Source organism: Gymnogyps californianus, chromosome 17 (genome assembly GCF_018139145.2).
Source record: "Gymnogyps californianus isolate 813 chromosome 17, ASM1813914v2, whole genome shotgun sequence".
Classification (NCBI taxonomy): Eukaryota; Metazoa; Chordata; class Aves; order Accipitriformes; family Cathartidae; genus Gymnogyps; species Gymnogyps californianus.
This window is the reverse complement of record NC_059487.1, coordinates 17,550,386-17,576,692: the sequence shown is the minus strand read 5'-3', so window position 1 is coordinate 17,576,692 and position 26,307 is coordinate 17,550,386. Positions and strand designations below refer to the sequence as shown.

Below are 26,307 nucleotides of genomic sequence, written 5' to 3'. Positions count from 1 at the left end.
GGCGGGGACAGGCCCGGCGGGGCGGGGGCGGTCCGGGCGGTGCTCGCCGGCTGAGAGGGCGCCGCGCGGCGGGCCGCGGCCCTGCTCTCGCTCTCGGAGGGACGGGGTTCGTGCGCGGCCGCGGCGCCGCTCCAGTGTTCCCCGCCAGCCCCGTGCGCAGTGGTCGACAGAGCTGCAGGGAAGGCTGCTCTGCATGAGCCGGTGGAGACCCGGTCCCGGGCGGTCACAGCCGGTCCCGGAGGCGGGGCACCGTTGGCACGGGGAACTGACGTGAGCCCTCCCGTGGCGGCCCCGGAGGAGCGGAGGGGCGCAGGGACAAGGGAGGCTCGGCTAACGTAATTCATTTAGGCTGCCGAGGGGGGTCCGGTAGCGGGCTGCGACGCGGGCTGTCACGCACGAGGGGGTGACGGGACCGACGGGCTCGCGCCGCGCCGGGGCGGGGTCGGCCGCCCGCGGTCTCCATGGCAGCGCGCTGCGGGCGCGTGACGCGCGTGGCGCGGCCAATCGGCGGCGAGGCGGCTGAGCGACAGCTGGCGGCGCCAGTGGCCAGCAGCGCCTTGGCGGGGCCGCCGGAGCTGCTGGGCGGCCGGAGCGCGGAGCGGCCGCGGCGGGGCCGGGTGAGCGCAGGGCGGCGGGCGGGCGCGGGGGGGTGCGCGGGGAGCCGGGCAGCACGCCGCTGGCCTCGGGTCGGACGGGCCCGGTCGCCAGTGCTGCCTTCCCGGGCCCGCTGCGGCGCCGCGCCCGCGGCCCTTCCCTCCGGCGGCCCGCCCCGCCGCGAGGCTCCGGCCTAGGGTCGCCTGCCGCGGGGTCGCCGGGCCCGCTCTGCGCCCGTCCCCGCCTCCGGAGCTCCCGTTGTGCTGCGGCCGCCGGAGCTGCGGCGCTCGGGCGTGAGACCGGGAGGGGCCGCCATGGGGCCGAGAAGCCGCGCGAGAAGGGCGCAGTTCGCCGCTCCGCCGGGAGCCGAGTGGACCTGAGGCATAAGACGGACAGCGCTTCGCCAGAAAAAAATTGTTTGGCGCCTTAAATTGAGTTTTGGCCCAAGCTTCGGGAGTTGCTGACTGGCTGTCTGCTTTCAGCTCGCTTGGCTGATTAAAAATAATAAAAAAGCAGTTCTCTCTTTTTGCCTGTTGCTATCAGTTTCTGTCTTTGCTAAGAGGTGGTCTCTGCCCAGCCGTGTTGGAATGCGCAAGGTAAGAGTCCAGTGTCATAGGCTTAGTGTTTTACAGCCAAAGTGCAGCCATGGGAGGCCTTTGGAGGAACGTAGCGTTCCAGAGACGGAGAATCTGAGCCACCTGGTTCTTTGGTTTCTCTAGTGAAGCTTGTTGTATGAGGTAACGTAGAAAACTACGTAGCCCTCAGGTTGGACTCTGCTGTCTGCTACCCTCTTATGCTGCTTGGTCAAGGAAGCTGTCTTCTCGGCACACTTGTCCAGTTAGTCACTCTGCTAACGTCACTTCCACCTTTTGTTTGGCCTGTTGGTACCACCATCCGGGGACTTGCTGAGAACTGACTAGGGTGTTTTGTCGCATCTACAGGTTTCAGAAGCTGCAGCTATTCGGTTGTTGACTGGGGGATTCTACCAGGCAGCTTTTCTTTTTCATGGAATGTTCTTTCATCCTCCTCATTTTCATTCTGTGTGCAGCACACTTTGTTCTCTATCTGTAATGAAAAGAAGATTGAGTTTGTGAATAGGGAAATTCTGTTTAAAATACGCTGGTTGTTTTAGCTTGCAGCTTCTCAGAAGTCTCTTGAATAGTGTGTTATTAGTGGCTCTGCTGATTTCTTCTTGCATGGCAGCTACCCCTACACCACTGCTTTGTACGAAGGAACTCACTCTGCAGAAGCAGAGTGAATTAATCTTTGATGGATTTCAGCTTGGCTGCTGTCTCCCTTTATAAAACTGTGAGAATTGCTTACATGCTGTTGTTGAGAAGAATGTGCTGTGAGAGACCCGTAAGTGACTGATAATCACGATTATGCAAAATTGCAGTCTGTGCTTCTTCCCAAGAGCTTCTGAACAGTCATTTTATCAGATATGTCACTGGTGCACTGCAAAATATCCATTGCAAAATTTAACGTCTGTCAACTCTCTTGTCTGCAGACATACAGTGAAATCTTTTCAAAGAATGCTTTTGACAGCAACCTTGTGTTAAGAGCTGACCTGAAGTACCCTTTGTATTTGTAGTCCAGTCTTCATTGTCCTTTTCTGGAAGGCTGCTTCTGTTGAGCCACTGATGTGTGTAGGTCCTTCAAAGGGTTGTTTGACCCAGACTGTCTGAATCGTTTCGTACCTTTTTTAATTTTTAATTCCTACTTGTCTGGGTTCTGCTCAGCCAATTCATTTTGATGTTTGAATCTCTTCCTCGGTAGGCTCCTGTGGTATCTGTTCCATGGTGCTGCTGTGCAAAGAAACAGTCCTTAAGCTCCATTTCTTTCACTGCGTATTTGCTGTGCCTTGAATACTGATTGGAATAGGGAACATGGTTTCCAGTCGTGAGTGGGTGCTCATTTATGGAAGAAGTTTGGGGCAGAAGTAGTCTAACGTATCATGGTGAGTTACTTTCTGAGTTTGTATGCAGCTGAAAGCTTTTTTTGAGATATGAGGGTAGTGTAATACAACTTGGTTGCTTACTGTTTTCAGTGGCGAGGGTATGGAGGGAGCTGCAGGTAGAGCACATTGCCCCTAGGAGCTGTGGGCCAACCTCTGCGGTACTTTTTTTGATACTTTGAAACAGGAGACTTTCTTAATATGGCACTTAGGGACACGGTTTAGTGGTGGACTTGGCAGTGTTAGGTTTATGGTTGGACTCGATGATCTTAAGGGTCTTTTCCAACCTAAATGATTCGATGATTTCTGCAGAATTTCCCATAATAACAATGTTTGTTTTAATGTGCACTTCCTCTCCCTGAATGATGCATGTTCTTCGCAAGGGAGAAGACAAGTTAGAGATTTATAAAGGCTTCTACCTATAGTAATCTGGGCATCTTTGTTTTGGTATATAAAGTACTGTATTTCCTTGTACTCTTCAGTAGTAACTTGCAATGTAAGTTGCGGTACAAATAAAAGACTATGAGTGTACTGCAGGAGGCTGAAGGGAGAAGTGGTAATTAGATGCTAATTACTCATAGGTATATTAGTTAAAGAGTTGCAGATTCAGTTCTTAATACTCCAGGAAGTGATCTTTGAGCCTTGCCTCTTCACTGTGTATTTGCTGTGCCTTGCACGCTGAATGGATTTAGATGGTTTCTAGTTGTGAGTTGGTTCACTCGTAGGAGAAGTAATTATCTGTTCAGTTATTGCAAGTCAGTCTGATGACTGGAGATGACGTCTGCTTATGCCACATGACTAAGATTTCTCAGGCTTTCAGGTTTAGGCCATCATAGGCTTTAGTTGCTGAATGGAGAACAGTGAGTGGAAATCACATACCATTTGGGAACTGCCTGTCTGTTTCTAGACTTAGTGGATGGAAACCTGTATACCTTGCAGATCTGGGGGTGTTGTGCAAATTGAGCACTTTATCTGGGGAATATGTACAGAGCTGTGCTACTGCTTGTATACCAGTAATTGCCATAGTGTACTTAAAGATTTAGTTGATGAGTTATCCCTGTTTTGAGCTATTGCTGCAAAAGACATTTGAAAGTCTAAATTATTTTTATTTATTTATTTATTTGTGTGTGTGTGTGTGTGTGTGTGTGTGTGTGTAATTCAGGAAAAGGAAGTGAGGAGGACGGATTCATAGTTTTATTAGGCTCATCTATCTCTTTGCGAGACAGAAGGATCGGGTAAGCTCCAAATTCATATGGCTGATGCTACAGAGTACATTGGTTCAGCAGGCTGTCTTGGTTCTGCCTTGTCTCTTTATTACACGGTACTTGGATGTTGGAGAAAGTCAGGTTTTTAGGATCAGGAGGGACTCTTCTGACTTGCAGTGTGGCGTGCTTGGCAGAGTTTTCCTATCCTTAGAAGTATGAGGTATTGGGCATTGACTTGACAGGCTGAGGATAACTGGTATAGGTAGGCTTGCTATGGATACTAACCCCAATAATAAGTGCTGTACAGGGGGCTGCAGTCTTCTAAATATATCTGGGTTCAAAGCATTCCTGTCTTTATGCAGATTCCTAAGTGCTTTGCTCTGCTTATGCAATGAGGCAAGGTGCTATTCTGGTCCTGGGTTCCTTATGCTTTATTGCCTGAATTCCTAGTTTACTTTGGACAAAAGAAGACCAGCTGCTTCAGGATGAGTGTAGAAGAAACGAGTAGAGTCCAATTTACTGATTGTAATGGGTATGAAAATAGCACCGGCAGCTGTGTATGCGTTTAGGGTTAGAGGCCTCTTGAGAACATATTTGCTGCAAGTTAACATGTCTCTCTTAGCAAAGAGTAAATTGTATTTTTCTGTCTTGGAGTGAGAGAAGAGAAAACAGATAATCAAAATTTGTGAAGAAAGGGGAGTATGTTAACACATGCTCGTGGGATTTGGAGACAGTGTTTCTGTAGGACAGCATACACTCAGTGCTTTCTGTTTGTGAATTAGCCTAGCTCTGTGGGCTGTGAAGGCTTCTTTGAAACACTAATTTAATTGAGCTCTCACATGAGCAGTCTTTGTGTGACCTCACCTTGCCCAAGCTGGAGTTTTTTACCTGATGCACCTTCTCTGAAGGATAGGCTTTCCTGTTTGTTGTCAAGATGAGAGCGGTAAAATTTTTATCCAGAGAGAATCTTGGAGTGGGAGATGGCTTAGTTGTCTTCCCTCCACGATTAGGAAGCAAAATATCAGGTGGTGTTTGTGTAACTGCTTGACTCTGACTTGCAATTTTGTATGATAGGAATCATACAAATGCTTTTCTATCATCGCCCCCAAGACCTGCTCAACCTGATTGGTGCACTGAGTCTGTTGCTTTTCCGAGGCCAGCTCTTTCTTGATATGTTAGTCTGAGCTAATGCTGTGCTGCTTATCTGAAAGGTTGGAGATGTTATTTTAAGAAACTGGCAAAGCTGAACCTAACTTGACTGGCACTTTTCCACATGAGATGTGTTTAGTCTTACAGTTATTTTATGGGTTTTAAGAAAACATAAGCCACTCTTGGGATTGATGCTAAAAAGAAAGAGAAGGCCAGAAGGAGTACTGACTGTAACCACCTCTGTGAGTTTGGGTAAGCTGCGCATTTTCAGAATATCATGAAATTCCGAATCTGGCTTGCCAGATACTTTCCAAGGGATAGGATGGTAGAGTGGACAAAGTCTGGCTGTCGTAGGAGCGGAGGAGGATGGTGTTCCTGTGCACATGCAATACCAGTCTCCTTTTTGGGTTGGTTGAAGCCCCAGATAGCTTTGGAGTTCAGGCTTCCTGGATTCCTGCAGGAACTGCAAAAACCATACACATGCTGAGAACAGAGCAAATTGAGCAAGGCAACTTCAGAAGGGCTTCTCATGGTAAACAATGCTTGTTTTAATAGGGGAATGGCTGATTTCTCTCTCCAGCAAGTGCCTTCATTGTAAAGCAAGTATCTCTGATCTGGTGGAGGCTTGAGGGCAAGGCTAGCTGCAGTGATAACACTGAGCATTTCCAGGAGGTGCTATGAAAGAAACGCTAAACTTGCACCCCTCATCCTCAATTCCCGCAGACAAGAGTGATGATAATGTTGTGACTATCTCAGAAGGCTGCACCAGGAGATCATAGCATTCTGTTTTCCTAGGTGAGGAAGCTGCCTCAACTGGAGTGAGAAGATAGTCACAAGGGGCTGATAAAGGGGTCTGTGTGTGTACAAATGCAGAGAAACGTTAGCGCACCTGAGTTTTCATATCTCTTCATGCAGTGATACTAGTCTCTGTGAGGGAAGGAAGAGGCATATGAGCTTCATTAATTGAGATCATCAGCGGATTTGTAGGTCAATATCTTGTACAGGCCAGGCATACACGCCTTTTGTGGCAGACTCAGCTAATTTCATAGAAGTTCCCTTTTCCAGGACAGTCATTTAGTCCAATTTCGTGGGCCAGGTATCTCTGCAGCTGCTTGGTCTTTGCTGATCTGTGGAAAGTTCTCTCTTCTTTACTTGCCGTGCATCAGGAAAATTCCAAAGGCTGCCGGTTTCCCTTCAGGTCTTAGCCTGTCTTAACATCTCTTTCCCAGTTGATCAAGGAAGTCGGGAAAGTATGTTAATCATGAAACAATGTTCCTGCTCAGCACTGTCTCATCTCTATTCTGGGAAAGGGGGATTGGGTTGCCCCAACAGGAGAAATAGGAGCTTCCATAGGAGCTGGGAAATTGTTCTTCAGATGCTTACCATCTCATTCAGGATATGCTGGAAATTGAGTCTCCGGAGGAGTCCTTAAGGACAGGACTATTTCTGTGTCCGGTCAGATCTCATTTTGGGCAGCTTGAAGCGTTTGTTCCTGAGAACTGCTGATGGGGAGGGTTGTCTCTCTCCCATGTGATTTTCTCCCTATGGCTCTGTGGTAGAGAGCAGGGCTACTCCCTCCACCCAGGAGAGGATTAAAAAGGAACTGAACAAGTACATTTCTTTACAGCCTCTTACTACCAGATGAAGCACAAACCAGCATGTCTGACAACTGTCTGGGACCAAACCCTGAACACAAGCTTGTGCTCTAAGGCAAATAAAGGAGTGAAAGGTAGACCCCCAGAGCAAATGCTGAGTTAACTTTTCTTCTGTGATGGATATTGATGTTTTGGATTTATGATGTTATAGGAAGGGAATGCGATAAAGCTAGCTGCTCCTACTCTGCCTAGGAGCCTGTTTGGGTATCCTGAGTGGATCAAGGTATCTGAGTAATATGAATGGGGCATCAGTAAACACCGGCCCATGGGAGGGAGGCTACCTGGACAGTATGTTCCCCCTCTCATGTACAGACAGTAGCTGAGCCTAGGGAGCTATTGCTTTACTAGTCCTGTAAACTGACCTGGCGGTACGGACAGTGGGTGGCAGCTGGGGCTTTGCTGATCAGTGACTCTCCTTCTTGTGTGAGTACCCCAACAAGCTCTCAGAAGTATTCCTTAGGTGATAAGGTTGGGCATACAATTTCACAATGTGCTGTTTTAGTATGAGGCCTTGATCTCTGGTACACTGGAAGTTTTGTCCCTAGCGTAAGGCTGGTCTTATGTAGTGTTTTGAAGCTTGGTGTTAGATGCAATGTAACAATTGAAATAGTTCTCAGAGAGCTGCTCACTATTCTTTCTCTTAACAGGTGTGGGGGTGTATGCTGTTGTAAAGGCACGTGGAGGAGTCTGGAGCAATGCCACCACCTTCGGACATTGTGAAAGTGGCTGTTGAGTGGCCAGGTGCCAATGCCCAGCTGCTGGAAATAGATCAGGTGAGACCTGGTAACCAGATGGGGGAGGAAGTGCACCACAACCTTGATACTGGAATGTGGGAAGCACAGAAATGGGCAGTATTCCTTTCTGGTTGAGAGAAACATGGCTACTGAGGACTCTCTCTTTCTGTTCTAGAAAAGGCCTCTTGCATCCATCATCAAGGAGGTCTGTGATGGGTGAGTAGTCCTCTGGGAACCCTTGTGGAGAAAGTCTGTCCCCCTGACAGATCTTGCTGGGGTACTGTGGAAAGTCTCTGCTGCTTGTCAGTGTGCTGCTAGCACGATCCATGCTGCCTGCTGCCAGTTTTGGCTGTGGAATGGGCCAGGGTTTAAATTGGGAAGAAAAGGATCTCCTGGAAAAGAGAGGCTTTGCATCTTTATTCCAATTCTGAGTGTGTGCATATGTATGCCCCTAAGGTCAGTGTCTCTGAGGATTGGTCCGTCTTGCTGTTCCTGAAGTGCAGGCCTCTTCAGACATTCCACAGAGCTTGACTTAGAGTAGGCTGAAGTCCCATCCCACCCTCAAGAGGAAGGTGTTTTCTCTCCTCTTTGGGAGACCTAATTTCCCATGCTAAAGCTTTGCTTGAAAGTTCTTTTCCACCCTCGTGGGATCAAGCTCCTGTTCCTAACTGAGAGTGCAAGAAAGAGGAGGAAGAAGCTTACGTATCCTTCTTCTTCCTCTGCCAGGTGGTCATTGCCAAACCCTGAATACTACACCTTGCGGTATGCTGATGGTCCTCAGCTGTACATCACAGAGCAGGTCAGTGTGAAAGGTAGCAATTTGCTGATGTCCTGGGCAAGAGTGCAGAATGCCTTGGACTAGTGTCATGGAACAATACTGTCGCTAATCCTTGAGGGGCAGCATCTCTGCTATCAAAAATACTCAGACTTGAATGGTGTCATTCAACTGAGGAGCCTTGCACTTCTTCCTTTGCATGCCGATAGGTGCGAGGACCCAGTGACTCCATTCAATACCCTCAGTAGGGTTGTGGGGTATAGGAACCCCTTTACTTGTGCATACAAATGTGCACTGTAGATCCAGTTGCATTCTTTTCCCCCACTTTTCTGCAGTTTAAAGTTTATGTTTTCTTTCAGACTCGCTGTGACATCAAGAATGGAACTATCCTACAGCTGGCAATCTCCCCGGTAAATGCTTCCTCACATCTCTCTGTCTCAATAGCTATCCTCGTATGACAGGCTGTTTCTTACCTCTCAGCTTTTCTTTCTCCTTCTCCCCAAATTGTAGGGGTCTTATCTTTGTTGCAGGCCATTCTGCACAATGAGGCGCACACTCTTGTTTTCCTTCCTGGTTGTGGTGTGTATCTTTCCTTTGGATGCTCTGCCCTTTTATGGGACTTTCTGTAAATAAATCCAGTCTACATTTTTATTGCATCTCCTAGATTAGCATGTTGTAAAGTACCTGACAGACGCATTCTTACTATGAGTGCAGTTAGTGTTATCAGTCGGAAAGCAACAGTACTGGTGACTTAATGCAGAAATTAAAATAAGAGACAAATTTGATGCAGAGGCCGTTGTTCCTAGTGAATTTTTGCTATTGTGACCTCAGCAGTTGTCTTTTGCAGACTTGCTGCAGCTTCCTTTTTATTGAAATTCTTAAACCTTTTTTGTGCAAGTGTCATGACATATAGCTGAGAGTGAGTAGAAGAGGAAGAAGTTATTTGGGCAAGAGGTGGTTGAGAGGATATCATTGGTCTACGTCTGAGAAATCTTACAGAATGTTGTGTGGATACACAAAATGAGCTTATGCTTCTCTTTGAATCTAGCAGAGATTTTTTTAACATCGTATTTCTTTAATGGTCGCACTCCATATTTCTATATCCACCTCCACTCGCCTCACCAAGAAGAAAAACAAGCATTTACTCTAGCATGTAAAATAGCATTTTACTCGCCTCCTGCTTGGCTGTAACTGTTGCCGAGTGCAGCCTTTTTTTAGTCTATCTTAGACTTGTTGACTGCTGCTACTTATCCTGTCACTGCTGGTATCTCTCTACCCTTGCTGTGCTCTCTCTGCCCATCCATGGACTTCTGACAGAATGCTCTTGCTGGCAGAACTCAGTCTGCAGGTGGCTAGTCTGTAACTGGCATCATTCCTCTTTCCTCCCAGTCTAGGGCAGCTCGCCAGCTGATGGAGAGGATCCAGTCGCACAGTATGGAAGCCCGACTGGATGCCATGAAGGAGCTGGCTAAACTTTCAGCAGATGTGACCTTTGCCACAGAGTTCATCAACATGGAAGGGATTACAGTGCTGACACGGCTTGTGGAGAGCGGGACCAAGCTTCTGTCCCAGTAAGTTTCCTGTATTCCAGGACTCTGGAACAGGGCCTCAAATAAGGGGCTAATTTTGCTTGCTGAAGTGGCATTAAGCAACTAACCTCATAGCAAATGCCGATCTCTTAATTGAGACAAAGCCTTTCTAGTCGTTTGCTAAAACTCATGAGGCAAAAGAGGAGACATTTATGATGTGTGAAACTTGCATTGAAAGGTCACTTTGATAATTTAAACGACTTTTATTACCTTTCTTGTGGTCATAATCTCCTTGAGCATTTATTCATCTGCAGTCTAAGGGAGAAGGTACCCTATGAGAAACCCACTTGCAGTTGCACACAAGAACATGCCTGTAGAACTAGTGGTATGTACCTGCCAGTCAGCAGCAAGCATGTTGCTGGCTCTTGTATACATGGTCAGTACTTTTTGACCTGCATGATAAGAAGAGTTGCTATGAAGGCCAAAGGTCGGTTTGTCTCAGGGAATGGAAAGGGCTGAAGAATGTATAGCAGAGAAAGTATCAGTCTTCAGTCTCCAACCGTTTTCATCTTTTGGGCTTCCTGAGCAGAAATTGTATCTCTTTGTTTTAAGAACCTTTGGATGTTTCTTCCATAGATTTTTCTTCTTAATGTTTTAATCAGTTCATCCTTTTGACATCTACAGCACTGTGTGGAAATGAAGTTCCACAGTTACTTGTCCTATAAGAAAAAAATACTTCCTTCATTTTAAACGTGTCACCTAATATTTATTTGGTTACCGCTACATATTTTGTTATGAGAAATTGTAAATTCCTCTGTCTTCTCCATACCATTCATAACCATATAGATTTCTCTCTCATATCAACCCTTAGTCATGCCTTTTCTAAGCTGCAGTCTTAGTCCATTAACACTGTAACTATGGCAGCCATTCCAGAGTGCTAATCATTCTTTCCATGCTTCCCCTAGCTCTTAGCTCTTTCCAGTACTACTGTGCTGTTGTGGGGAAATTTGTTTGTAACTTTTCATCAGTTTGAAACCTGACCATTTAATTTCTACCCTTTTGTTTCTTGTCTTTCAGTCAGTTATTAATGCAAGAAAGGGCTTTTTTATTTACCCTTTAGCAGCTGAGTGTTTTGGGTTTTTTAAGATGCTTTAGTGAAGCACCTCATGAAAATCTTCTTTGAAGTCCAGGAGTTGTGCTTAACTGTTCTCATTCTGACTTATTGATTTGTTCAGAGACCTTCAGTGTTGTGGTGGGTTAACCTCAGCTGGCTGCCAGCTGCCCACCAAGCCACTCTCTCACCCCCCCTCCTCAACAGGACAGGGGAAGAAAACAAGATGAAAAAGCTCATGGGTTAGGCAAAACAGACTTGACTTGGGGAAAAATTTTTTTTTTTTCTTCTCCAATTAAAAGTAGAGCAGGATGGTGAGGAACAGAGACAAAAGTAAAACCACCTTCCCTCCACCCCCTTCTTTCCGGGCTCAACTTTACTCCTTCTACACTCCTTACACTCTTCTGCTTCCTCCCTGCACCGAGCTGTGCAGGGGGATGGGGAATGGGGGTTGCGGTCAGTCCATAACACTTCATGTCTGCTGCTCCTTCCTCATCACACTTTTCCCCTGCTCCAGTGCGGGGTCCCTCCCACGGGATACAATCCTTCACAAACTGCTTCAGTGTGGGTCCCCCACAAGACACAGTCCCTCAGGAACAGACTGCTCCAGCGTGGGTCCCCTGTGGGCCACAGCTCCTGCCAGAAAACCTGCTCCTGCATGGACTCCTCTCAATGGGCTGCAGCTCCTGCCAGGAGCTTGCTCCAGCATGGGCCCCCCGTGGGCTGCAGCTTCCTTCAGGGCATCTCCACCTGCCGCGGCATGGGGTCCTCTGTGGGCTGCAGTGTGAATATCTGCTCCACTGTGGTGGTCCATGGGCTGCAGGGGGACAACCTGCTTCACTGTGGTCTCTCCACAAGCTGCCGGGGAATCTCTGCTCCGGCACCTGGAACACCTCCTCCCCCTCCTCCTTCACGGACCTCGATGTCTGCAGGGTTGTTTCTCTCACATGTTTTTTCACTCCTCTCTCACAGCTGCTGTGCAGAATTTTTTACCCTTTCTTAAATATGCTTGCACAGAAGTGCCACCAGCTTGACTGACGGGCTCAGCTTTGGCCAGTGGTGGGTTCATCACAGAGCCGTCTGGGGCCAGCTGTGTTTGGCACAGGGCACCCCACTCCCTCCTCACAGAGGCCGCCCTGCAGCCCTCTGCTACCAAAACCTTGCCACATAAACCCAATACACATATAGATGTGAAACGTAACTTCCCTGTACAGAAGCTGTAGCAATTCTTCCCTGTTAAATATTTTTTTTTGTTCTAGTGGTATTATTCTTTTATTATAGATTCCCCCTATCTTTCTGGTGACAAATACCTAAGTGCCTGATATGTCCTTCAGATTCTTGCCTGAGTCCTCTCGAAAAACTGGTGTTACGTTTGCCACTTTCTGCAGAGCACAATAAGTAGTTTGGCAATGTTGCGTTTTACCATGGTTCCTTTTGAATTCTTCAGTGAATATCATCTGATCCTGGAGATATGTTTTTCATATTAATGGCTTGTTCCAGAATGTCTTCTAGTGATGTTCAAGATTTGAAGACTTTTATTCTCTCTTAAAAACGAACAAAAAAACCTGGAAAAAACCAAACTCTGATCTGGAAGTTTCCCCAAGCACATTCACGGTGAACTCTGATGCAAATAATTCACTTGGCTTTTCTGCTGTAGTTGTTCTGTTTCATTGAAAGCACTTTTAAAGTCTTGGTAACTTATAACATTTACAGGTCTTCTATTTTCTTATATATTAGCAACTAATATCCTTTCAGCATGTTTTGCAATCTTTCCCTCAGTCTTTTTTACCTTTCTGTCTTGTGGTTGTGTATTAAATTTTCCACCATTCATGCTATGCTTTTGTTTTGTTTCAAGCCAGGTCCCAATATTGACAGAATGACAATTCATTTTTCTTTGTTTTTCTCTGATGTTAAAACATATTTGTTTGGTGGGTGTGTGTGTGTGTGTGTGTGGAGGGGTTATAATTTCCAAAGATTTTTGCATGTTTTGTGATATAAATTTACTCTGGAGCTCAAATCTGACAACAGTTGAAAAACCTAGCATTTGCAGATGGTTTAAATTTTCAGTTGATCAGCTTAAAAAGCTTTCCCCTTTTCAAGTTGGTCTTTGACTGACAATCATTGTACTGAATGTTCTGGGTTTTGCTGGTTTTTGGTTGGGTTTGGTTTTTTTTCCCCTCACATGAAAGTGTTGAATTTGAGTACTGATACTTTGCACTGCTCAGGAATAAATACTGCATTACTGCTTCTCCTGTTATTCCTTTGACTAGCCAGATACTGATCCAGTTGTTTGTGAGTCTCTGGTGGCAGGACTAGGGGCTTATTCTTGCTAGTTTTAATTTGTGCTTGTAATCAGGAAAAATAAAATATGATTCTACAAAACAATAAAATTATCTTCATAAATGCAAATACTTTATTGCTCCCCCGGCTGCCAAACTGTAGCCTGTTTTATTAGGACAAGGTGGTGACATTTTTCTCTTACCCAGCTTATTCAGCTTGGACAGGCTTTTTCCTTGCTACCAGATCTCTTGTAACTGCATTCTTCATTTTCTCAGTTACAGCGAGATGTTGGCTTTCACCCTGACTGCCTTCTTGGAGCTCATGGACCATGGTATTGTCTCTTGGGACATGGTCTCAATAACCTTCATCAAACAGGTGAGTTTGGTTAAAGGGGGTGAGTGGACGCTATTTCTTTTCACGCTTTAATGCAGCTTCCAGGAAGAGCAAGATGTCTCTGAGAAACTGAGTACTCATTGAGAGCACAGTGCACCCAGCTTTCTAAGCCTTGTCTCCCTTAGCTTGTCTCACTCGCCACAAGGTCGCCTGGATGGGCATCTGTTGACCTGCTGGTTCATCTCTTTTTTAGATTGCAGGGTATGTGAGTCAGCCTATGGTAGATGTCTCCATCCTCCAACGATCCCTAGCCATTCTAGAAAGCATGGTGCTAAACAGTCAGACTCTGTATCAGAAGATAGCAGAAGAGATCACCGTGGGGCAGCTCATTTCTCATCTGCAAGTGTGAGTGTCCACCCAACAGTGGTGTGATTTAAATCGATTTTATGAATATCTGTTAATTTGAAAATACATCCTTTTATGTTTAAAAGACTTAAAGATGCTATTTTTAAAGTATTACTGATATGACATCTTACTTGAACTTTAGGATTTCTAACAGGTTTAAAAAAAAGTAAGATCCTCAAAAAATATGTTCTGTGTTCTGGAAGCAATTAAGCACATGAATATATGTCTTGAACAAAGATATTTTGCTTTAACAACTGCACGAGTGTGTTCAGTGTTAGGACCAAACTTGCGTTTTACTGAAAGAACTTCCCAAAGCTTCTGCATCCAGTCATCTGTCACCGTCACCCCTCTTTTAGATTCTAGTGGAGACAATTTAGAGCTCATCGTCTTCTGGTTTTTGTCGTGCATATTAAGGAACAAAACAATGGCTTTTCTTGCTTTTTTCCCCGCCTCCCCTTCCTCTCTTTCCAAACAAACTGACAAATTAATATCTGGCTTTTAAGGCTCTTTGTCTAGGTCAGTTCTACTCTTTCATAAAACAAGAGGCATGCATTTGTTAGAGTTTTAAGTAGGTTTTTTTTCTCCTCAAGCCTTTTAATTCTGAAAATGTGGAAAAGCACCATTTGTGAATATGATTAATATTCCTTAATCAATGAACAGTAGTTTAACAAAAGTATAGTGCAAATAATGTATTGCATCAATGTCACTGTGTGCTTAGAGTGTTTATACCTTTGAACTTGGTTAACAGAAAAGCTAAACAAGTTCTCATGAACACTGCAGCAACTTTGTTCTGCAAAGAGTATATGTTCTTTCAGCTTTATAATTTCTGTTTTAGTAAAACACAGGTTTGGTCCTAACACTGAACACACTTGTGCAGTTGTTTAAGCAAAATATCTTTGTTCAAGACATATACTCATATGCTTAAGTGCTTCCAGAACACAGAAGGTTGCTGAAGAAAGTATCTATGCAGGGAACATTGTAGAAAGGGAGGCTGGAGAGTGAGTCAGAATTTGCTGGTGTTTGTTTGGCAAGACTATCAGGAGGGAACAACCTTTAACAGAGGATAGGTTCTGGAAGAACAGGTCCATGGAAACAAGCCTGAAAGAGACGAGTTAGAAGAGGAGAAATTAATTTAAAAATTGTTTTGCTGTGTCAAAAAGCAGACAGTGTGCTGAAAAGAGCAGCAAGCCCTGAAAAGCAGGGTAGAAGAGGTGAAGTGACAGACTTCAGAGACCTGTGAAGCTTGGAGGCCCAAGGAGAACCTAGGATGATGATTGAACATTTGCATGTTTGAAGTATGGCAGATTGACCAAAATGAAGAAGATTTGGAAGGGAGCAATAGAAGAGAGAATATGATTGTTATCCACAGACATGCCAGGGATAAATGCCAAAGTGGGGAAAATAGCTATTTAAGCTAAAAGATGTTTTAGCTTTAGACGTTTTAGAAAAGTTTAATTTTATATATATATATAAAAAAAGTTTTTTAAAAAGCATACACACACAAATGCATTTAGGTGATGCACTGGACATCTGTTAATCAGAAGAGCTTGAAGTTCTACAGAAGTCTTCCGAGAGTGTATTGGGTCTGGCTGAGATGGAGTTAATTTCCCCATAGCAGCCCTCATAGTGCTGTGCTGTGTATTGGTAGCTAGAAAGGTGTTGATAACACACCAGGGTTTTGGCTACTGCTGAGCAGTGCTCGCACAGCATCAAGGCTGTCTCTCCAACATTCCCCCCTCACCAGTAGGCTGGGGGTGGGCAAGATCTTGGGAGGGGACATAGCCAGGACAGCTGACCCAAACTGACCAAAGGGATATTCCATACCATATGGTGTCTGCTCAGCAATAAAAGCTAAGAGAAAGGAGGAGTAGGGGGGGCATTTGTTATTACGACGTTTGTCTTCCGGAGCAACTGCTACACGTACTGAAGCCCTGCTTCCCGGGAAGTGGCTGGACATCACCTGCTGATGGGAAGTAGAGAATAAATCTTTTGTTTTCCTTTGTTTCCACACGCGGCCTTTGCTTGTGCTTTATTAAACTGCCTTTATCTTGACCCATGAGTTTTTTTCCATCTTATTTTCTCCCCTGCCTTGTCCTGCTAAGGAGGGGAGTGATAGAGCGGCTTGGTGGGCACCTGGTGTCCAGCCAAGGTCAACCCACCACAAAGAGTAATAGTATAGCAAGAAACAAAACTGGATTTGATAGAGCATCAAGATGGGGGTGGATAAGAGTGTGATCGGCATTTGGAAGCTTATTCAAAACATCACAAGTGAAACCACATGCTGTGCGTGATCACGGAAGGGACTTAAGCACCCTTTACCTGAAGAAGCTCTTCAGTGAAAATAAGAAAAAGACGTATGGGTTGGGCCAAACTATTGAGCTTGGAAGGCAATGCCATAAAGAGAGGCATGCTTCCCCCTTGCTTCCATTGGCGTTTGGTGGCTTCCATTGACATAGGGGAGAAAAATTACTTGCTCCATATAAGTTTCTAGCTGTATCCATATAACAGACTGCAGTATAACTAGGCTTTACAGAGACAGTTTCAGCACTGGAAACAAACTGTGGTGGTGCTGAACTCTGAGCTCTGCTGGGCTGCAGTCTGCACTATCTTCTGAATAATGGAGCTATTGGTCAGCAATTTCTGTCGGCTTTTTGCAGGTGTCATGAAGAGTTGGATGGCATGAAAGTAGATTACCTGAATCCTGCTTGTCGGTTGAAATGCAGGATAGCTGTAGTAAATGTTCTTACGGTGCAGGCACAGCAGCAGGCTGTAATGTTCTATACTGTCTGTTCTCTTATGGTCCTCCCATTTTTGTTTCTGCAGCTCAAACCAAGAGATTCAGACGTATGCCATTGCCCTGATCAATGCCCTCTTCCTGAAGGCACCTGAGGACAAGAGACAGGTTTGTTCTTGCTTTTTGACTTTAAACCTGAATAATGGTTACTGGCTGGCTGTTTACTTCATGCCTCAGAAATCATAGTCTGGGCAAGGCAGACCTTGGACCTTGCCAAGAACTTACGCAGCTGCTTCGGTGTGGCAACATAGGAGAAAAAGTACCATCCCATTAATAATGTGTTCTGGAGCAGCACATCTATGTTTAGGAGATGCTCAGAAAGGAATCTGAAAGGCCTTGAGAGACAGAAAGTAATCCTCTATACAGCATGGAAATTTTTTGTGAAGAAAATTTCATATGGGACAGGTAGGCTGGGTAGAGTCCTTGGGGTTGTATGTACTTAGTAAACAAACACCCCACCTCCCCCTCCCCCCAAAAAGGGACCTTTCTTAAGTCATAGGGGGATATTCCCGCTGGCAAATGTGAGAAATGAAACATCTGTCCTGCTCTGAGGAAACCCCCAAGATCTCAGCTACATGCAAGATGTACATATGTCTGTATTGTGTAGCTTTGCTGTGTTAAGCCTTTCTTCTCTAGTGCCCCGTTTGTGCCTTATTTCTGGACTCCAAGCTAAATCCTGTCTGCTTCTCTTTGTGCCTTTTTTTGCTTTCTGCCAGCAGGACAAGCTGCTTAACCCACTAGACCTGCCCATCACTGTAAGTAACTCAAGCCTGGGGGCTGGTCATGCGGAACTGTAGGCATGTTAGCTTTTCTCCAGTTAGACCTCCTTGTATCTCAGAGATGATGCATACAGGCTTCAGATAGTGGATGAGCCTAGGGAGAAGGGCGGGAGGATTCCTGGGGACGTACTCAGATTGTGAAGGGGAGAAGAATCAGTAGCAGGAGAAATCTTGAATGACTTATTGTGCACACAAGATATTAAAGATGATCGTAAAAGGAAACTGATACTACAAGACTGACCAGGTGAACCAATTTTAAAATTGGAACCATTTCTTTAGCAGTCTGGGTCTCCTTAAACTTACTACAGCCTGAGTTTATACCCCAAATCTCGCTTGTGTTAATGACAGTTTCATATCCAGCTGCATCCTTCTCAAGGTAGAGCTGTTTGTCTGTGAAGAGCGGTCACAAAACTTAGTGCTGACTGGGGGCTAGAGCGTACATTCTGCCTAATCTGTGACTTCTCCCTTATGGGAATTGTACTATAAGAATGTTTTTTGCCCTGTGGTATCTTCAGGGGAATCACCACTCTTGTTAATAGGTTGATTTGAAACCTATATCTTGAGATTCTGGTACGTTTTTTAGATTTTCTGGGTGGCACAGAGAATGCTCCACTTCTGCCAAGGATGCAGTGCCTTCAGAGGGGAAACTATGGTCTCAATAAATGTTACCTAATTTCTAAAATTAATGGATATGCTTAACACATGAAAATAAGGAAGAACATACTCCTCTGTTGGTAATTTGGCCAAGATACTAAACTTCATAGCAAACAAGATTCCAAGGGATCTTTCACTTCTTTTTTTTTTTTTTTTTTTTTTTTCTTTCTTTCTTTCTTTCTTTCTTTCCCCTTCTCCCCTTGAACACAATCCACATGATCACAAAGGGCCATGAAGATGATTAAGGGACTGGAATATCTTTCATATGAATAGAGGCTGAGAGGTTTGGGATTGCTCAACCTCGAGAAGAGAAGGCTCAGGGGGGTCTTATCAATGTGTATAGATATCTGATGGAAGGGAATAAAGAAGAGGGAGCCCGACTCTTCTCAATAGTGCCTGCTGACAGGACAAGAGGCAATGGGCACAGCTTAAAACCCAGGAAATTCCACCTGAACACACACACACAAAGAAAAAGAAAATTAATATGAGGGTGGTCAAACACTGGAACAGGTTATCCAGAGAGATTGTGGAGTCTCCATCAGTGGAGATATTAAAAACCTGACTGGTCACAGTCGTGCACAACCTTTTCTGTCCGATGTTGCGTGAACCAGGGGAGTTGGACTAGATGATCTCAAGATGTCTCTTCCAACACAAATGATTCTGTGATTCTGTGACCCCATCAAGCAGCAAAGTGGGCACTATTGGACTCTCAGCAGAGCATAGATCCCTTAGCAGTGGTTAGGCTATGTGCGTGCTCATGCTTCTTACTATGCTATTTAGAATTGTTTAATTGTCTTTGTCCTTCCCACTGTTTATCTGCTTCAGTCACCTGTTACTTCATCCCATGTACAAACTAATTGCTTCAGAGTAAGGATTCTTTGTGTTGCATGCATGAATAAATCCTAACAGCAGGCCTTGTTCTATTCTCAGTACTACATCTCACGAATCATAGTAAAAAATAATGCCTCAGAGGGCAGTGTGTTATCTCTGAAACCACTTCCTACTTCATCTAGATGCTTCTTAGGTATCTTCCACTCAAGCACTGAGTCATTTTGGTTGTAACATGAGCGCTGCTGAACTTGCAGCCATTACGGCTTGGCTATCAGCCAGCATATCACTTTCTTGTTTTAGGAGGTTTCTGTCTGGAGCAAAAGTGATAATAGGGACTTGGAATGAGGTTAATATACACATTTTACCAGACTCCTTATAAAGCCTGTCAAGAGCAGTGTTGATATGAGCAATTGGAACAGTCTTAGATTGCTCAGAATGTACAGCTGATTGAGTGCAATTGTCTAAGACTGCACATCTGCTTCCAATTCTCAATCTGCACTGCATAGGAATGTGAAGAGATCTCAGACTAGCATTTCTTTTGGACTTCTTCCAGATGATGTATTGCCCAACAGATTTTTCTTACCCAAAGATTTTGCTTATAACAGCAAACTTCTGATAATATTCCATCTTCACATTAGCACTTGTGCCATTCTCTTAGCAGGTGTAATGAGATCGCTGGTATTTTAAAAAATGCATCTTCACAATTTACAAGGAAAGCACAGGTTAGCTTTTTGCAGGTGCATGTGTAATTGGTCCTGGAACTGAAGGCTTGCAGCAGATACTTGCATCTGCTGTGACTGTCGTCATGACTTGATGGTTGGGAAACCCTCCTCATCTGGGGAAGGAAGCCGTGCAGTAAAGAGGGAAACTGGAAGCTTTCCTTTAAGCATGAAGATTATTTACCCTTTATTTTTGTAAACTGAAGTGCTTCTGCAAATTGTCCTTAAACTGACTTCTAAACATCTCTTTAGGAACTGAGACAAAGGAAATGTAAATTTCAGAGGGAGAGTTTTTGAGAGGGAGGAGACCTGAAAACTACATCCTCTAGCCCTTGTTATCTTGGGTGTATATCTAGGTATAGAAAGTTGTGAAATGCTAATTGAAGGAACCTCTTGTAGATGACAGATTTTTCTGGGCAACCCACAGTATGCTCCCTGCTGCCATATCTCCTGATACTGAAGTATTATTAGATGTCCAATGTTAAGCTAAATTTTCTTCTGTTCTTTGATTACGCTAGTGCCTTTCTCCACATTAATGATGTTTTGTAGGGGAGCCATCCATGAGTTGTGCCATGGTAAAGATGACCCTTGCCTCCCAACTTGATGCTTGCTTTGTGGTGAGATGCCATGCTAAATTGACAGTCTGTAGTAAAAGCACTTTGTCGTGTGCCAGTGCTATCTCCAATTCATAGGCTTCCTTCTTTCTCTCCTTTCTGCACAATGTGGGCTTTTTGTTTATCTTTCACTCATGTTGTTTCATCTCTAAATTCCACAACAGGAAATGGCTAATGCATTTGCCCAGAAGCACCTGAGGTCTATAATCCTGAATGTAAGTATGTCTGGAATGACAGAGTGCTTCCTAATATTCTCTCAATAGAGGTATCACTTGTGCAGAGTGTAAATTCTGCTGCCCTCAGGGCACTTCCAGGAAAGTGACTCTTTCAAAGGTGAAATTGGAGCCACTTGTTCAAAAGGGAGTTATCAAGATGCTTCTTTCTGCTGTTACAGAGCATTATCATTATGCTTCTGATGGAATATGGAGGTTAAACAGCTGAATCTTCATATATAGAGATGTACATGCAGCCTGGCATATGCCTACAGCGAATACCTCAGTTTTTATTTGTATTCTCTTCATTTCTACCCTATCTTTTATTTTGCAGCATGTGATCAGAGGAAACCGCCCGATTAAAACAGAAATGGCACATCAGCTGTACGTGCTACAGGTCCTGACCTTTAATCTCCTGGAAGAGAGAATGATGACCAAGATGGATCCCAATGATCAGGTCACTATTAGAGCTGAGTAAGATCTGATAGAATAGGATGTACAAGGGGCCTTATTCCTGAGCTCCTTAGCTCCACAGAATTTGCAGTAGATGTTGCATAAAGTTTCAAAACCACCCCTCACATTGTAGTCCTTGAGATTAGGGTATGCTCATGACCATCCTGCTGTATGCTATGGAACTTCTAGAGATATAAGTCGTCACTGGAAGCCATATATTCCTTTCTTGACCAGTGTGATGCCAGCTGTCAAACTGATTACTCCACCTCTATGGAGGGCACATAATTTTATCCATTTCCTTGCAGTATACAAGGAAGCTGCGCATTTTTAAGGTGTCTGTTACTCAGTTCTTAGATGCATTGTAGTCTGGAGTGAGAAATGCCTTAGCATTATCTGAATGCCTAGAAATTGCCTTTAACTAAACTTGGGGCAGTTAAAGAAAAATGCAAACAAATATTTTGCATTAGCCAATATACTGAAACCTGCCATTTTGAAATGGATTGCCTCTTCTTATGTAATGTTAATGACCTTTGGCATCCCTCCGTATTCACTGTGTGAGCTCTGGAGAGAGAGGTGGGACTGTGCATTATGTGAAAATACTGCCCTAGTGATTGATCACGTTACCATTTCCCTGCCTTCTGTCCTTCAGGCACAGAGAGACATCATATTTGAGTTGAGAAGAATTGCATTTGATGCAGAGTCTGACAGCAACACCGTCCCTGGCAGTGGAACAGAAAAACGCAAAGCCATGTACACCAAGGACTACAAGATGCTGGGATTCACTGTATGCATCTAGAGAGGGTGCTGACTGTAAAGCATGTAAAGGCAATCTAAGCGATCTCCATCAGAGTTGTGGAGAAATAAGGAACAGAAATAGCTGTTTGTTTTACCATACTTCTGTATCTGAGTTTTAGAAATTCAGCTACACTCAGACTCCCAGGAAAGATCATTATGAACTTGCTGATTGGTTAAATGCCAGGGGTCATTAGGCACATTCTCTGGAGACACTTACTTACCATACGTGCTTATTCTATGAAGAACGTGGAATCAGCCTCTCTTCTAGAAAGTTCAGATAGCGCTGTCAGCAGGTGTCTAAGGTTACCTCTTGGACAGATGTGAGGGAGTGCTTCACGGACAGGCGGTTGTAAAATTCATTCAGAAAAGGTTCTCACACAATTTCTTTGAGCTAATTTGTTTGGGTTCTTTCTACACACTCTTTTCACAGAATCACATCAATCCAGCCATGGATTTTACTCAGACTCCTCCAGGAATGCTGGCTTTGGACAACATGCTCTACTTGGCCAAATTTCATCAGGACACCTATATCAGGGTAAGTGAAGCTGTGGGTTTTTGCAGATACCAACACCTCAGCAGCTCTTCTTAGTGTGTGTTGCATCCTCTTCTTGTAGATTGTTCTGGAGAACAGCAGTCGAGAAGATAAGCATGAGTGTCCCTTTGGGCGCAGTGCCATTGAGCTTACCAGGATGCTTTGTGAGATCCTGCAAGTTGGGGAACTCCGTAAGTACCATTTATTACCCCAGCTTTCCAAGTTGCTGGGCTGATGCTTCTGGAAGTAGCTTACAGGCTGACCAATATTCACAAGCACTTCTGCCTCGATCTCCCTTCTGCCTCGATCTCCCTTCTGCCATGTAAGGATAGGGGGAGCTTGGAGTTGCAGTGTCAGTCTCCCAGTGAAAATACCAGTATCAAATTAATAAGAAATTTTGTTGTGTGCACTCTGGTTCTCCTGAAAAACTGACACAAGTGGAAGGCTTCAACTTCCTGAAGCTGCAGCAGGGTGCTGTATAAAAAAAAATTCTAGAAACCATCATGAACTTGAGAAAAGATTAGTAGCTCTGACAGTCTCAAAACAGCATTCTGAGACAATTAACCACCATAAGAAATTCTACCAGAGGAAAGTGGGAAACAACTGCAAGCAGTCATTTGGGGGGACTAGTATGAAAAGGGCACATGAGTCACAGAGGCTTCCATGGTGAAGCGTGGGGATAGCTGCCATTCCCAATATAGACTGTCTATGGGGAGACAAAGCATTGAACTGTCTTAATCTCTTTGAGTTACTACTATTGTACACCATCAGGTTTCTGTCACTGTAGTGGATTTTATTTACTCTTAGTAACTAAATTACCGGTCTTGACATAGGTGGACGGGCCACCTTTACTTGACCCGGTAAAAGAAACATGTATAAATTATATATGTGTTTGTTAAATAGCCCTTGTGCAGTATGCTCACGTGGTTGTGGTTTCTGTTTCTTCCTGAAGCCAACGAAGGCCGGAATGACTATCACCCCATGTTTTTCACACATGACCGTGCATTTGAGGAGCTATTTGCCATCTGCATCCAGCTGTTGAACAAGACCTGGAAAGAAATGAGGGCGACAGCAGAAGATTTTAATAAGGTCAGAGTGGAGAAGATGTATTTTTGTAGAATCTTTTGCAGAACAGCACGTGTTCACTCAGCTTGTACACTTGGTTAAAGAGTAGGGCGCAGAAGGTATGACAGGGCATTGATGTGGGCTGTAAGGGAGGATGGTTCAACTTTTATTTGGTATGACCTGAGGTCATTCTTTGTTCTTCTGGATCTTCAAAGTCACTAGTACGTTGACACTCCTGACCCCGGTTATTTCATGTCAGTTCTTTGCTGCCACTGAGCTGTGCCCTGTTTCTCTGCTGCCATTAAGCAGCAAGAATGTGACTTGCTTTTCTCCCTGCCCAACCTCTTTAGGTTATGCAGGTTGTGAGGGAACAGATCACACGGGCTCTCCCCTCTAAACCAAACTCCTTGGACCAGTTCAAGAGCAAGCTGCGCAGCCTGAGCTATTCTGAGATTCTGCGACTACGCCAGTCTGAGAGAATGAGCCAAGATGACTTCCAGTCACCACCTATTGTGTAAGTGCCTAACAAAAACAGTTGCCTTCTGTCCTTGCCGTTATCTCCATTTTTTGCTTACTCTTCCGTATTTGATTGCCAGGGAGCTGAGAGAGAAAATCCAACCCGAGATCTTGGAGCTGATAAAGCAGCAGCGCCTGAACAGGCTTTGTGAGGGAAGTAGCTTTCGAAAAATTGGAAATCGGAGAAGACAAGGTAAGGTGACAGCGTCTACTGCATTTTTTCATGTGAAGAACTGTAGGCAAATAAGATCTAATGGATTAATCTGTCAGCCGGCATGTTGCCAGAAAGGAAAGCTGGTTACCTGGGCTGTCTATACCAGCCAGTAGTTTGGGATGGAACAGATGCGCATTTCTAACAATACAGCCATCTCCCCTCGTGAACAGGGAGCAGTGCTCAGGAACTGGGGGAGTGGAGGGATTGGGTGGGGAGACTATAATGTAGTGGCTGTAAGACCTTATGCGAATGATCTTGCTCAGCTTACTCTACTTGATGTGTGTTCCAGAAAGATTTTGGTATTGTCGTCTGGCTCTGAATCACAAGGTGCTACACTATGGAGATCTGGAAGATAATGCCCAGGGGGAAGTTACCTTTGAATCTCTACAGGAAAAAAGTAAGTCCCGATTACTGCTCTGAGCACACTGTGCAACGTCCTGTGTTCTGCCGTCTAGAGGCTGTTACGAGTACCATCCTAGAGATGAGAGAAAAAGAGCTGTGGCTGAAGCCCTGACTGAGATGAGATCAACTTTTGGTCCTTGCCCAAATCCTTTGAGTCTTGGAATTGCTTGGTATTTCTCATAACAGCCAACTGTAGGAATGCGTTATGGAAAACTGCAGTAATGAGCTACAAAAACAGGAACAATGCTCGGTTGCAAAGTCAAAACAAAGTTCTGTCTTTTCCTGGTTAGGATTTCTTGTTTGTGAGTTTTACTTTTTCACTGTCAGTTCCAGTTGCAGACATCAAAGCCATTGTCACAGGGAAGGATTGTCCACACATGAAGGAGAAAAGCGCACTGAAACAGAACAAGGTAAGTGCTCCCTTTTTGCCTGTAATTAATATCCAATGCTGTAGAGTTGAAGACTGTGAAAGCAAGCCACAGGAGCAAGTGGTCTTCCACATTGCAGGTGTATTGTTTACAAAACCCATCTCATATCTGGGCCTTTTCCTAGTACTCATTTGTGATTGCTAGGTGCTGTGAGCATAGTCTGGTTGTGCTATAGGCTATTCAGAGTTGCTCAGAATACTGATATGGGAAAGTGCACTGAGCTGCAGCAAGGCAGCTTCTCTTGTTGGGTTAGCAGGCAGAAGGTGCTGTGATGTTTTGTTCAGTCGATGAGTGAAAGATTCTTTTCCATTCAGGAAGTGTTAGAATTGGCCTTCTCGATATTATACGATCCTGATGAGACCTTGAACTTCATTGCACCTAATAAATATGAGGTAAGAAACATAGCAGTTAAGCAGTAGAATATAAAGCAATTAACTTCAGAGATTAAGAAGGATCAGTTGCTTCTCATTAAAGGCTTGAGCAGGATGTCTCCCACCAGGTTCATCCTTAGAAAATGTTGCCGATGCTTAGGGTGAATCTTCCTTCTTTTTTTTTTTTTAGTTATATTTCTCTTTAAAAAAAAAAAAATTCCTACAATAATTTCCGTTAATCTGGACTGCTACTTTCTTTCCTCCTATGCAGTAAGTTGTTCCCTTTCCCCCATTCTATAAGACACTGATGCCTAAAATAGCTTTGCTTTTTCTGTTGTAATGCCACAATAGAAGCTCTTGGCCCTCCCCTAGAGCCATGGGGTCATGCTTACCTCTAGGCTTCTAACTTCCATTGGAAATGTCTGTGGGCACTGTTCTGGGGTTGGGGGTTTTTTTCCCCATAGGTTAACTCCCTCCCATGTTTCCTATTTTGGAGCTGTATAGGAGTATCTAATTGTTGCATGGATGGAAAGGTTCGACATAACCTATCATGTATGCCTGGAGTTGTGAATTACCCTTTTTTTTTTTTTCCCCACAGTACTGTATCTGGATCGATGGGCTTAATGCTCTCTTGGGGAAGGACATGTCCAGTGAGCTGACTAAAAGTGACCTGGACACATTGCTGAGCATGGAAATGAAGCTGAGGCTGCTGGACTTGGAGAACATCCAGATCCCCGAAGCGCCGCCGCCCATCCCCAAGGAGCCCAGCAGCTATGACTTCGTGTACCACTACGGCTGATGGGGGCTGAGCTGCAGCGGCCGCTCCGGGCAGCCTGGGGCCCGCGGCGAGAGGCCGGCGCCGCTGTTAACTCGCCCGGAGCCGGCGGCGGGCGCCACCGCCTGCGCGCGCTCGGCCGGCCGGCCGGCCCGCACCCGCGCCTGGCCGTTCGCGGCGGGGCCGCGGCCCGCTGCTGCGGCCGGCCCGGGGCGGGGCGGGCCCGCGCCGCCCTCGCGGCGCCGCACGCCTTTTGTATGAGTTACAATAATAACCAGTAGCGCTGCGCCGCTGCCGCCGCCTCTGCCTCTTTCCGCTCAGGCCCCGCCCTGCGCGGCAACGTCACCGGCGCGGGCCGCGCCCCGCTCAGGCATCGTCTCTCTTCCCCCCCCCGCCGCCCCGCCCGCTGACGTTACCGGCGCCCGCGCT

General features: G+C 45.2%; 1 protein-coding gene across 8 annotated transcripts; it reads left to right on the top strand.

Moving 5' to 3' along the window:
• The first annotated feature begins 132 nt into the window (after positions 1-132).
• ELMO2 (engulfment and cell motility 2) lies at positions 133-26,030 on the top strand. 8 transcript variants are annotated; one of them, XM_050907198.1, is made up of 23 exons: positions 133-270; positions 6,530-6,631; positions 7,205-7,330; positions 7,467-7,507; positions 8,018-8,090; positions 8,426-8,476; positions 9,456-9,637; positions 13,262-13,361; positions 13,573-13,724; positions 16,548-16,626; positions 17,238-17,273; positions 20,280-20,330; positions 20,662-20,784; positions 21,430-21,564; positions 22,006-22,110; positions 22,190-22,298; positions 23,060-23,196; positions 23,523-23,686; positions 23,769-23,881; positions 24,192-24,299; positions 24,632-24,714; positions 25,047-25,124; positions 25,702-26,030. In XM_050907198.1, the coding sequence occupies exons 3-23, from the start codon at positions 7,253-7,255 to the stop codon at positions 25,900-25,902; spliced, it is 2,199 nt and encodes a 732-aa protein (XP_050763155.1). In that variant the 5' UTR covers positions 133-270; positions 6,530-6,631; positions 7,205-7,252; the 3' UTR covers positions 25,903-26,030. The 8 variants fall into 8 exon arrangements, with proteins under 8 accessions (XP_050763155.1, XP_050763153.1, XP_050763158.1 ...); XM_050907196.1 differs by having other exon boundaries at positions 133-335; XM_050907199.1 differs by lacking the exon at positions 133-270 and adding an exon at positions 5,118-5,154.
• Positions 26,031-26,307: the final 277 nt, after the last annotated feature.